This window comes from Narcine bancroftii, chromosome 4 (genome assembly GCF_036971445.1).
Source record: "Narcine bancroftii isolate sNarBan1 chromosome 4, sNarBan1.hap1, whole genome shotgun sequence".
In the NCBI taxonomy this organism is placed as follows: Eukaryota; Metazoa; Chordata; class Chondrichthyes; order Torpediniformes; family Narcinidae; genus Narcine; species Narcine bancroftii.
Window position 1 is genome coordinate 2,971,585 of NC_091472.1, and position 12,692 is coordinate 2,984,276.

General features: G+C 48.6%; 1 protein-coding gene across 3 annotated transcripts in view; it reads right to left on the reverse strand.

Moving 5' to 3' along the window:
* Positions 1 to 1,160: 1,160 nt before the first annotated feature.
* Positions 1,161 to 12,692, reverse strand: part of LOC138759764 (uncharacterized) — a 33,768-nt gene continuing 22,236 nt past the window's right edge. For 2 of the 3 annotated variants that reach the window (XM_069930357.1, XM_069930356.1), the window contains exon 6: positions 1,161 to 1,761. In XM_069930357.1, coding sequence (XP_069786458.1) covers positions 1,576 to 1,761 — 186 coding nt within the window. In that variant the 3' untranslated portion in view covers positions 1,161 to 1,575. Of the gene's footprint in view, positions 1,762 to 4,033; positions 4,118 to 12,692 lie in introns of those variants that run through there. The other variant, XM_069930358.1, reaches the window with a different exon arrangement.

The following is a 12,692-nucleotide window of genomic DNA, read 5'->3' on the forward strand; positions in this document are numbered from 1 at the left end:
CCGCCCTCCCCACCCACATCCGCCCTCCCCACCCACATCCGCCCACCCCACCCACATCCGCCCACCCCACCCACATCCGCCCTCCCCACCCACATCTGCCCACCCCACCCACATCCGCCCACCCCACCCACCACTGCCCACCGCACCCACATCCACCCACCCCACCCACATCCGCCCACCCCACCCACATCCGCCCTCCCCACCCACATCCGCCCTCCCCACCCACATCCGCCCACCCCACCCACATCCGCCCACCCCACCCACATCCGCCCTCCCCACCCACATCTGCCCACCCCACCCACATCCGCCCACCCCACCCACCACTGCCCACCGCACCCACATCCACCCACCCCACCCACATCCGCCCACCCCACCCACCACTGCCCACCCCACCCACCACTGCCCACCGCACCCACATCCGCCCACCCCACCCACATCCGCCCACCCCACCCACATCCATCCACCCCACCCACATCTGCCCACCCCACCCACATCCGCCCACCCCACCCACATCCGCCCACCCCACCCACATCCACCCACCCCACCCACATCTGCCCACCACACCCACCACTGCCCACCCCACCCACCACTGCCCACCGCACCCACATCCGCCCACCCCACCCACATCCGCCCACCCCACCCACATCCATCCACCCCACCCACATCTGCCCACCCCACCCACATCCGCCCACCCCACCCACATCCGCCCACCCCACCCACATCCACCCACCCCACCCACATCTGCCCACCACACCCACATCCGCCCACCCCATCCATATCCGCCCACCGCACCCACATCCGCCCACCCCACCTACATCCGCCCACCCAACCCACATCCGCCCACCCCACCCACATCCGCCCACCCCACCCACATCCGCCCACCCCACCCACATCCGCCCACCCCACCCACATCTGCCCACCTCACCCACATCCGCCCCGGCTGTCAATTGTGGAATGGTGATGGAGATCCCCAGGGGGCTGGGAATTATGACAAGGGTAGATGACAGGAGGAGATCATGGGTCGGGATGGGAAGGAATGGGGGATACCTTCACCATTCCCTCCCCCCTCCCTCACCACTCCTCATCACCCTTCCTCTCTCTCCCCAACACCCACTCCGTCCCTCACCCTTCCCTCCCATAATCCTCCCTCTCCCTCCCCACTCCACCTCACTCCTCAGCACCCTCCACCTGTTCACCCCAGCAGTAGGTGCTGCTCCTTGGGGTCACACTTGGGTGCTGGGCTGTTGACCTCTCTAGCATGGGGATAACAGCATGTGCGGAGCCACTGAACGTCCAATCCATTCTGCCCATCGACTGTGGACTGGCAATGATCAGGAACGGTGGGAAGATTCTGTTGGCAGGAACCTTGCCCTCCTGCTGGGTGTCAGGGAGACAAGGTGTCAGGGAGACAAGTGCTCAGGTTGGGGCTGGATGGGAGCTCGGTGGCACTGGAACCCCTGGGTGCTGCCTGCATTGGCTAACAGGAGATGACAGTGGACCATCCACTCCTTGCGCTCTGCTCCATGATCCGAGCAGGGTCCTGGCAAAAAACCAGCTCCACAAGGGTCTCTCCCCTCAGTCTTGGTGCAGAGTCTCAACCCCAAAACTTTGACAATTCATTTCACCCCACACAGATTCAGTTCGGTGTGATGTTCCTCCACCAGGCTGCACCCTGTATTTACCACTGGTTCCATTCAACTCAGGCTTTGCACGCACCACAGCCTCAGCACATGGTGAGGGGTCATCAGTCTGCTCCAAGCTCTGGAAACAAAAGGGATATAATGAGTAGCAGAGCCTCACACTGGGGAACTCCAGCCACAGATGCCCAGTAGCGTCCTGTCCCTCACCATGCGGTCAGGCATTAAATGAAGCTCCCTCTACACCGTCCCATCACACAGTCCCGGGGTCAGGCACAGAGTGAAGCTTCCTCGCACCGTCCCATCACACACTCCCGGGGTCAGACACATAGTGAAGCTCCCTCGCACTGTCCCATCACACACTCTCGGGGACAGACACAGAGTGAAGCCCCCTCTATACCATCGCATCTCACTGGCATATTAACATATTACTGTCTTGAAAAGTCTGAGGAAATTCGGCATGTTGTCAGTTACTCTATCAAACCTCTACAGGTGTCCTGTGGAAGGTACACTCTTGCGCGATCAATAATTACAAGCAGACACACAGCAAGTGATTAAAGGCTTTAATATTCTAAATCCTTCAGCACATAACTGCAAGGTTGGAAAATTGAGGGAGGAGACTAGGGCGCTCAATATTTATTGGGAAACTATGGGGAGGAGTTATCAGGTTGGAGGTGGGCCAGCCTGACCAATCCAGTGAGGACCTCACCTGCATTAATTTGTTCTACCCCGTACTCTGACTGGTTGCATCACAGCCTGGTTTGAGAATTTGAATGGCCAGGAATGCAGAAGGTTACAAACACAGCCAGGTCCATCACAGGCTCCGACCTTCCACCCACTGCAGACATCTATGTGAGGCGCTGCCTCAAGAAGGCAGTCGACATCATCAAGGAGCCCCGTCACTGTGGTCACAACCTCTTCTCACTGCTCCCTTCAGGCCCCTCTATATTGAAGAGTTCAGACTCTTAAACCTCCCCTTTCTACCCTAACCCTAACTCCGGAAAATGAGTGTGTGTCTGCGAGTTTTGCACCAAGGACCAGCGATCACTGTTTCGTCGGGTTGTCTTCTTTCTTTCTTTCTTCTTCTTCTTTGGCTTGGCTTCGCGGACGAAGATTTATGGAGGGGGTAAAAAGTCCACATCAGCTGCAGGCTCGTTTGTGGCTGACAAGTCCGATGCGGGACAGGCAGACACGATTGCAGCGGTTGCAGGGGAAAATTGGTTGGTTGGGGTTGGGTGTTGGGTTTTTCCTCCTTTGCCTTTTGTCAGTGAGGTGGGCTCTGCGGTCTTCTTCAAAGGAGGTTTTTGCCCGCCAAACTGTGAGGCGCCAAGATGCACGGTTTGAGGCGTTATCAGCCCACTGGCGGTGGTCAATGTGGCAGGCACCAAGAGATTTCTTTAGGCAGTCCTTGTACCTTTTCTTTGGTGCACCTCTGTCACGGTGGCCAGTGGAGAGCTCGCCATATAACACGATCTTGGGAAGGCGATGGTCCTCCATTCTGGAGACGTGACCCATCTAGCGCAGCTGGATCTTCAGCAGCGTGGACTCAATGCTGTCGACCTCTGCCATCTCGAGTACTTCGACGTTAGGGATGTAAGCGCTCCAATGGATGTTGAGGATGGAGCAGAGACAACGCTGGTGGAAGCGTTCTAAGAGCCGTAGGTGGTGCCGGTAGAGGACCCATGATTCAGAGCCGAACAGGAGTGTGAGTATGACAACGGCTCTGTATACGCTTATCTTTGTGAGGTTTTTCAGTTGGTTGTTTTTCCAGACTCTTTTGTGTAGTCTTCCAAAGGTGCTATTTGCCTTGGCGAGTCTGTTGTCTATCTCATTGTCGATCCTTGCATCTGATGAAATGGTGCAGCCGAGATAGGTAAACTGGTGGACCGTTTTGAGTTTTGTGTGCCCGATGGAGATGTGGGGGGGCTGGTAGTCATGGTGGGGAGCTGGCTGATGGAGGACCTCAGTTTTCTTCAGGCTGACTTCCAGGCCAAACATTTTGGCAGTTTCCGCAAAGCAGGACGTCAAGCGCTGAAGAGCTGGCTCTGAATGGGCAACTAAAGCGGCATCGTCTGCAAAGAGTAGTTCACGGACAAGTTTCTCTTGTGTCTTGGTGTGAGCTTGCAGGCGCCTCAGATTGAAGAGACTGCCATCCGTGCGGTACCGGATGTAAACAGTGTCTTCATTGTTGGGGTCTTTCATGGCTTGGTTCAGCATCATGCTGAAGAAGATTGAAAAGAGGGTTGGTGCGAGAACACAGCCTTGCTTCACGCCATTGTTAATGGAGAAGGGTTCAGAGAGCTCATTGCTGTATCTGACCCGACCTTGTTGGTTTTCGTGCAGTTGGATAATCATGTTGAGGAACTTTGGGGGACATCCGATGCGTTCTAGTATTTGCCAAAGCCCTTTCCTGCTCACGGTGTCGAAGGCTTTGGTGAGGTAAACTGCCTCAGGATCTTCGTGATGCCACCATCATCACCCTGTACAAAAACAAAGGCGAGAAATCAGACTGCTCAAACTACAGGGGAATCACGTTGCTCTCCATTGCAGGCAAAATCTTCGCTAGGATTCTACTAAATAGAATAATACCTAGTGTCGCCGAGAATATTCTCCCAGAATCACTGTGCGGCTTTCGCGCAAACAGAGGAACTACTGACATGGTCTTTGCCCTCAGACAGCTCCAAGAAAAGTGCAGAGAACAAAACAAAGGACTCTACATCACCTTTGTTGACCTCACCATAGCCTTCGTCGGGTTGTACATTAACGCTAATAAACTTGACCTTGCATGACTGAAACTTTACTGATATATCTTGCACTGACTGCAGCCTTGAATATTTATCTATCTTACATTTAATATCCATTTTACTCTCTGGGCATACTGTGGTAATTTAATGGTTAATTTTGTAGGTGGGGTTCCTTTAGTTCCTGTGTGGCCACAGTAAGCAGGAATTTGAGTGAATCTGTGTGTGTGTGTGTGTGTGTGTGTGTGTGTGTGTGTGTGTGTGTGTGTGTGTGTGTGTGTGTGTGTGTGTGTGTGTGTGTGTGTGTGTGTGTGTGTGTGTGTGTGTGTGTGTGTGTGAGACAATAACCTCCCAGACATACACACCACTTCTACAGCCTGTTGAGGAGTCCTGCTAAGGTTTCACCTCCAACTGAGTTGTGAGAGATGAGTAAAACTGATATAAAAATATAAAGATGAGGAAACTAGTATAGATATATTTGTAATTGTTACAAACAGAAGTTCCTTCTCAGATTTCGCTCGAGACAAAAATTGAGAACAAAGAACGTTTATTATACAACAATGCAAAGTTGGGTGCTTCCCCTTACCCTGGGAATACACACATACACTGGGGCTCACCCAACTTTTATACAGTTGATTTCAGTATAGAAATACCCTCCCCCTTACATTCTTCTGCCTCCTGGATGAGTTTGGCATTAGGCAATCCTGTCTGCCGACATGCTGTTTCTGTGAACTTGGAGGACCAGGGGGTATCCTGTCGGGGGTCCCATCATGTCATTATCCTCATTGTTCTTATTCACAAACCTGTCTTTGTTCTAATTTACACCTTCCCAACTCTCAGGGCTACAACCTCTTCATATGTAGAACTTGTACTGTCTAGGGCTTACTAATTACATATGCAAAACCTGCTAATTCTATCTAGGGCTAGAAGACCCTTATCTCATTCAGACTAACTCTACTTCCTACATTCTATTATCTATTTCCTGTCCTTATCTCATTCATCCGGTGAACTCAAGGCTAGAAGATTCTTATCTTACTCAGACGGACTGCTTCCTACATTCTAATATCCATTTCTTATCCTGTTCATACTGGCTTTATTCATTTACCCATGTATCTATATTAGTTTCCCCATCTTCATATTTTTATATCAGTTGTACTCATCTCTCACAATCCTCACTTTTCTTTTAGATCAGTGTTAACTGATCTCTTATATATTGAATAAAGCCAGTATGAATAGGATAAGAATAGATATTAGAATGTAGAAGAGTTCGTCTGAATAAGATAAGGGTCTTCTAGCCCTAGATAGAATTAGCAAGTTCTGCATGTAAGAAGTTAGTCAGCCCTGAGAGTCGGGAAGGTGTGAATAAGGTCAATGACATGATGGGACCCCGACAGGATACCCCCTGGTCCTCCAAGTTCACAGAAACAGCAGGTAGGCAGACATGATTGCCTAATGCCAAACTCATCCAGGAGGCAGAAGAATGTAAGGGGGAGGGTACTTCTATACTGAAATCAACTGTATAAAAGTTGGGTGAGCCCCAGTGTACGTGTGTATTCCCAGGGTAATGGGAAGCACCCAACTTTGCATTGTTGTATAATAAATGTTCTTTGTTCTCAATTTTTGTCTCGAGCAATTTCTGTGAAGGTGCTTCTGTTTCTGACAGAGTGAAGAGGTTTGTTCTAATCTCACGCTGAGAACAAGAGCACAGAAACAGGCCCTTCAGTCCTTCTAATCTGTGATTAACTATTATTCTGCCCAGTCCCACTGGCCTTCATGCAGTCCATACCCCTCCATACCCCCTCCCATCCATGTCTCTGCCCAAATTCTTCTTCAGTCTTAAAATTAAGCCCACATTCACCACTTCAGCTGGCAGCTCATTCCACTCTCTGGGTGAAGAAGTTCCCCTTGAACTGTTCCCCTTTCACCCTTAACCCACGTCTTCTCGTTTGTATCTCGCCCACCCTCAGTGGAAAACGTCTACCTATGTTTTGATAAGGGGTAGTCACAAATAAAAGGAGGGGTAGCTGAAGAGGAGCGGTGAGTGGGTGAGTGGCAGTGAAAGAGAGGAGCTTTGAGTCTTTGGCTCGGGAGGCTTTGGCGAGCAGAGACTGAGGAAGAGTTTGCTCCCCGTGAGGTTAGGTCATTTAATTAACTTTGGTGCAGGTAATGGAGCCAGTAGTTAGGGCCGACCAGTGCTCCGGTTGTAGGATTTGGGAGGTCAGGGGACAGCATGTTTGTTCCCAATGACGACAACTGCAAAAGGTGCATCCAGCTGTAGCTCCTGACAAACATAGAGACTAATGCAAGGGAGGAACTGAAAGAAATCAGTATCTCTAAGGACATGGTCTTGGGGAAATTGATGGGATTGAAGGCAGATAAATCCCAAGGGCCTGATAATCTACATCCTAGGGTACTTAAGGAAGTGGACATTCAGATAGCAGATGCTTTAAGAATTATTTTCCAGAACTCGATAGACTCAGGATCAGTACCCGTGGATTGGAGGGTAGCTAATGTTACCCCACTATTTAAAAAGGGGGGTAGAGAAAAAGCGGGGAATTATCGGCCGGTGAGCCTTACATCAATAGTGGGCAAAATGATGGAATCCATTATTAAGGATGTAATAGCGGAGCATATGTCTAGCAGAGAAGGGATCGGACGGAGTCAACATGGATTTACAAAAGGTAAATCGTGCTTGACAAATCTATTGGAATTCTTTGAGATGGTGACAGGTAAAATAGATGGGGGAGAGCCAGTGGATGTGGTGTACCTGGACTTCCAAAAGCCCTTCCATAAGGTCCCGCATAAACGACTGGCTTCCAAAATCAAGGCTCATGGGATTGGGGGCAAAGTATTGATGTGGATTGAGAACTGGCTGGCAGGTAGAAGACAGAGAGTTGGGATAAACGGCTCGTTTTCTGAGTGGCAGGCGGTGACCAGTGGGGGGGCCACAGGGATCTGTACTGGGACCCCAGCTGTTCACAATTTACATTAATGGTCTGGATGAGGGGATTGGATGTAATATTTCCAAATTTACAGATGACACTAAGCTAGGAGGGGTTGTGTGCACAGAAGAGGGGGTCAGGAAGCTCCAGTGTGATTTGGATAAATTGAGGGACTGGGCAGATCCATGGCAAATGCACTACAATGTGTATAAATGTGAAGTTATCCACTTTGGTAATACAAACCGGAGGGCAGATTACTATTTGAATGCCAATAGATTAAGAGATGGGGAAGTGCAGAGAGACCAAGGGGTACTTGTACACCAGTCTCTGAAGGCGAGCATGCAGGTACAGCAGGCGGTTAAAAAGGCAAATGGTATGTTGGCCTTCATATCAAGAGGGTTTGAGTCTAGGAACAAGGATACCTTACTGCAGCTGTACAGGGCCTTGGTGAGACCCCACCTGGAGTATTGTGTGCAGTTTTGGTCACCTTATCTCAGGAAGGATGTTCTTGCAATGGAGGGAGTGCAGAGGCGATTCACCAGGCTTATACCTGGAATGGCAGGAATGACTTAGGAGGAAAGATTGCGCAAATTGGGATTGTACTCGCTGGAGTTTAGAAGATTGAGAGGGGATCTCATAGAGAGATATAAAATTCTGGCAGGACTGGACAGAATGGATGCAGATGGGATGTTTCCAAGGATGGGAAAATCCAGAACCCGGGGCCATGGTTTGAGGATAATAGGCAAACCATTTAGGACCAAGATGAGGAGGAATTTCTTGACCCAGAGGGTGGTGAATCTGTGGAATTCATTGCCACAGAGGGCAGTAGAGCAGGTTCATTAAATATATTTAAGAGGGAATTAGATCTATTTATTCAGTATAAGGGTATTAAAGGTTACGGAGAGAAGGCGGGGACGGGGCCATGATCTCGTTGAATGGCGGAGCAGGCTCGAAGGGCTGAATAACCTACTCCTGCTCCTATGTTTCTATGTTTCTATGAGTTAGGGACCTGGAGCTGGAGCTGGATGAACTCTGGATCTTAAGGGAAGCAGAGGTAGTGATAGAAGTTTCAGGGAGGCCAGTCACCCCTAAAAGTCAGGAGACCAGGTATCTCGGTGACTATCCAGGAGAGGGAAGGGGAAGAGGGAGAAGGAGCAGAGCAGCCCTCTGACCATTCCCATCAACAATAGGAATACTGCTTTGGATACTGTTGGGGGGGGTTGAATGGGAACCAGGAGCAAGTTCTAGTGGTTGTGTCTCAAGCACCAAGACTGGGCCCTCAGATCAGAAAGGAAGGAGGGAAAAGAGGAGATTCCATAGTTAGGGGGACAGACAGGAGGTTCTGTGGGAGAGATCAAGAATCCTGGATGGTCTGTTGCCTCCCTGGTGCCAGGGTCCGAGATTCTAAATTGGAGAAAGGTCAATTTTGAGGAAATGAGAAAGGATCTAGAATGCGTGGATTGGGAGAAGTTGTTTTCAGACAAGGACGTGTGAGGTCAGTGGACGACCTTCAAAGGTGAAATGTTGAGAGTACAGAGTTTGTATGTTCCTGTCAGGATTAAAGTCAAGGTTAACAGGCAGAGGGAACCTTGGTTATCAAGGGATATTGGAGATATTGGGACTAGAGAGGAGTGTTTGGTTCGGTACGGACTAGAAGGGCCTAATGGCCTGCTTCCGTGCTGTAATTGTTATGTTATGTTATATATATGTTAAGTTAAGAAGAGAGAGGTGTAGAATAGGTAGAGGCAGCACGGAGCTAATGAGGTACCAGAAGAGTACAGAAAATGCAAGAAAATACTCAAGGAGGAAATCAGGAAGGTAGAATGAAGTAATGAAGGGGCTTTGGCAAATAATATGAAGGTAAACGCAAAGGGCTTTTACAAGTATGTGAAGAGTAAAAGGATAGTAAGGGACAAAATGGGTCCCCTAGAGGATCAGTTGGTCGTCTCTGTGTGGAGCTTCATGAGATGGGGGAGATCTTTAATGGTTTTTTTGCATCAGTATTTACTCAGGAAACTGGCATCGTGTAAAAGGAAGGGAAACAAGTAGAAGGATCATGGATCAGATGGAGATTGAGGAGGAGGTGATGCTGCCTTACAGCAAATAAAGGGAGACAAATGCCCCGGGCCTGACATGATATTCCCTCGGACCTTGAGGGAGACGAGTGTTGAAATTGCAGGGGCCCTAGCAGATATATTCAAAATGTCCTTAGTCATGGGAGAGATCCCATTGTTTAAAAAAAGTTTCAAGAGTAAACCAGGTAACCAAAGGCCAGAGAGCCGGACGTCAGTAGTAGGTAAATTATTGGAAGGAGTTTTGAGAGATAGGATATCTAGGTATTTGGGCTGATTAAGGACAGTCAGTGTGGCTTTGTGTGCGGTAGGTCATGTTTAATGAATCTTGTAGAGTTTTTGGAGGAAGTTACCAAGAAGGTAGATGAAGGAAAGCCTGTGGATGTTGTCTACATGGACTTTAGTGAGGCCTTCGACAAGGTCCCACATGGGAGGTTAGTTCAGAAGGTTAAGACACTAGGAATCCATAGAGAGGTTATAAACTAGATTTGAAATTGGCTGTGTGGTGAGCAATGGTGGATGATGCTTCTCAGACTGGAGGCCTGTGACGAGTGATGTGCCTCGGGGATTGGTGCTGGGATCACTAAGGAGTGTGGAGGAGCTGAGAGACCTGGAGATACAGGTACATTGTTCCCTGAAAGTGGTGCCACAGGAAGACAGGGCTGTAAAGAGAGCTTTTGGCATCTTGGCCTTCATAAATCAAAGTATTGAATATAAGAGTTGGGATGTTATTTTGAAGTTATATAAGACATTGGTGAGGCCACACTTAAAATATTGTGTGCAGTCTAGTCACACAGCAGCAGGAAAGATATCAATAAGATTGAAAGAGTGCGGAGAAGATTTACTAGGATATTTCCAGGTCTTCAGGAGTTGAGTTACAGGGAAAGATTAAATAGCTTAAGGCTTTGTTCCTTGGAGTGAAGAGGAATGAGGAGAGATTTGATGGAGGCTTACAAGATTATGAGGGGTATAGACAGAGAAGATGCAAGTAGGCTTTTTCCACTTAGATTGGGGGAGATAAATATGAGAGGACATGGCTTTAGCATGAAAAGGAAAAGGTTTAGTGGGACCATTAGGCGAAAGTTCTCTACTCAGAGAGTGGTGGGAGTGTAGAACGAGCTGCCATTTGACTTGGTGAATGGGGGTTCATTCTTAAATTTTAAGAATAAATTGGACAGATACATGGATGGGAGAGGACTGGAGGGATATGGAATGAGAGCAGGTCATTGGGACATGGTATGTTGTTTTCGACATGGACTAAAAGGGCTGAATGGCCTGTTTTCTGCCCTGCAGCATTTCTACGGTTCTATTTACTCTGTCTTTTCCCCTCATAATGTTAAATACCTCCATCATATCTCTCCTCATTCTTCTCCGCTCCAGGGAATAAGATCCGTACCTGTTTAACCTCTCCCTGTAACTCACTTCCTGAAGTCTGGGCAACATCCTAGTAAATCTTCTCTGCACTCTTTCTATTTTATTGGTCGTTAGGTGACCAGAACTGCACACAATCCTCCAAATTTAGCCTCACCAATGTCTTGTACAATGTTAACATGACATCCCAACTCCTGTACTCAATACTTTGATTTATGAAGGCCAAGATGCCAAAAGCTCTCTTCACAACCCTGTCCACCTGTGACACCACTTTCAGGGAATTATGTATCTTTATTCCCAGATCCCTCTGCTCTACCCCACTCCTCAGTGCCCGACCACTCACTGTGTATGTCCTTTCTTGGTTCCAAAATGCAACACCTCCCACTTGTCTGCATTAAACTCCATATCCCATTTTTCAGCCCATTATTCTAGCTGGTCCAGATTCCTCAGCAAGTTTTGAAAACCTTCCTCACTGTCCACAACGTCTCCAATCTTAGTGTCATCTGCAAATTTGCTGATCCAATTGACCACATGATCATCCAGATCATTGATATAGATGAAAAACAACAATGGTCCCAGCACTGATCCCTGAGGCCTCCAGTCTGAGAAGCATCATCCACCATTATTCTCTGGCTTCTCCCGTCCAGCCATCGTCGAATCCAGTTCACTACTTCACCATGAATACTGACCGTCTGAACCTTCCTGACTAACCTTCCATGTGGGACCTTGTCAAAGGCCTTACTAAAGTCCATATAGACAACATCCACAGCCTTTCCTTCATCAACTTTCCTGGTAACCACCTCGAAAAACTATAAGATTAGTTAATCACATCCTACCACGCTGATAGGCTCTATCAATAACCGTAGAGTCGAGAACTGAGGGAACGATAGGCTTTAATACACACAAGACTTAGGCTGGCCCAGATCCAGGTACAGGAATGCTGGAAAGGGAGAGGTAGCTCGACCTTTATGGCCAGGACAAAAGAGGAGGAAAAAGAGGGGATGAGTCATTAGTGGGCGGGCCAGCCTCTGATGTACAGTAGCTGGTAGGAACTACATACCAGTGGAGAAAAACATATCCGTACACACCCACAAAGCCATGTTGACTATACTTAATCAGTCCCTGGCTATCCAAATAATTATATAGCTGATCTCTTAGAACATCTTCCAATAATTTACCTACTACTGGCGTCAGGCTCACCGGCCTGTAATCTCCAGGGATACTTTTGGAGCCTGTTTTAAACAACAGAACAACGTGAGAAACCCTCCAGCACTCCATAGAAACATAGAAGATAGGAGCAGGAGTAGGTCATTCGGCCCTTCGAGCCTGCTCCGCCATTCAACGAGATCATGGCTGATCTTAAAGTTCAGTACCCCGTCCCCGCCTTCTCTCCGTAACCTTTAATACCCTTATACTGAAGAAAAAGATCGAATTCCCACTTAAATAGATTTAATGAACCTGCCTCGACTGCCCTCTGTGGCAATGAATTCCACAGATTCACCACCCTCTGGGTAAACAAATTCCTCCTCATCTCGGTTCTAAATGGTTTGCCTATCATCCTCGAATCATGGTCCCGGGTTCTGGACTCTCCCACCATCGGAAACATCCCTTCCGCATCCATTTTGTCCAGTCCTGCCAGAATTTTATAGGTCTCTATGAGATCCCCTCTCAATCTTCTAAACTCCAGCGAGTACAATCCCAATTTGCGCGATCTTTCCTCATAAGTCATTCCTGCCATTCCAGGTCTCAGCCTGGTGAATCGCCTCTGCACTCCCTCCATTGCAAGAACATCCTTCCTTAGATAAGGTGACCAAAACTGCACACAATACTCCAGGTGGGGTCTCACCAAGGCCCTGTATAGCTGCAGTTAGGTATCCTTGTTCCTAGACTCAAACCCTCTTGATATGAAGGCCAACATACCATTTGCCT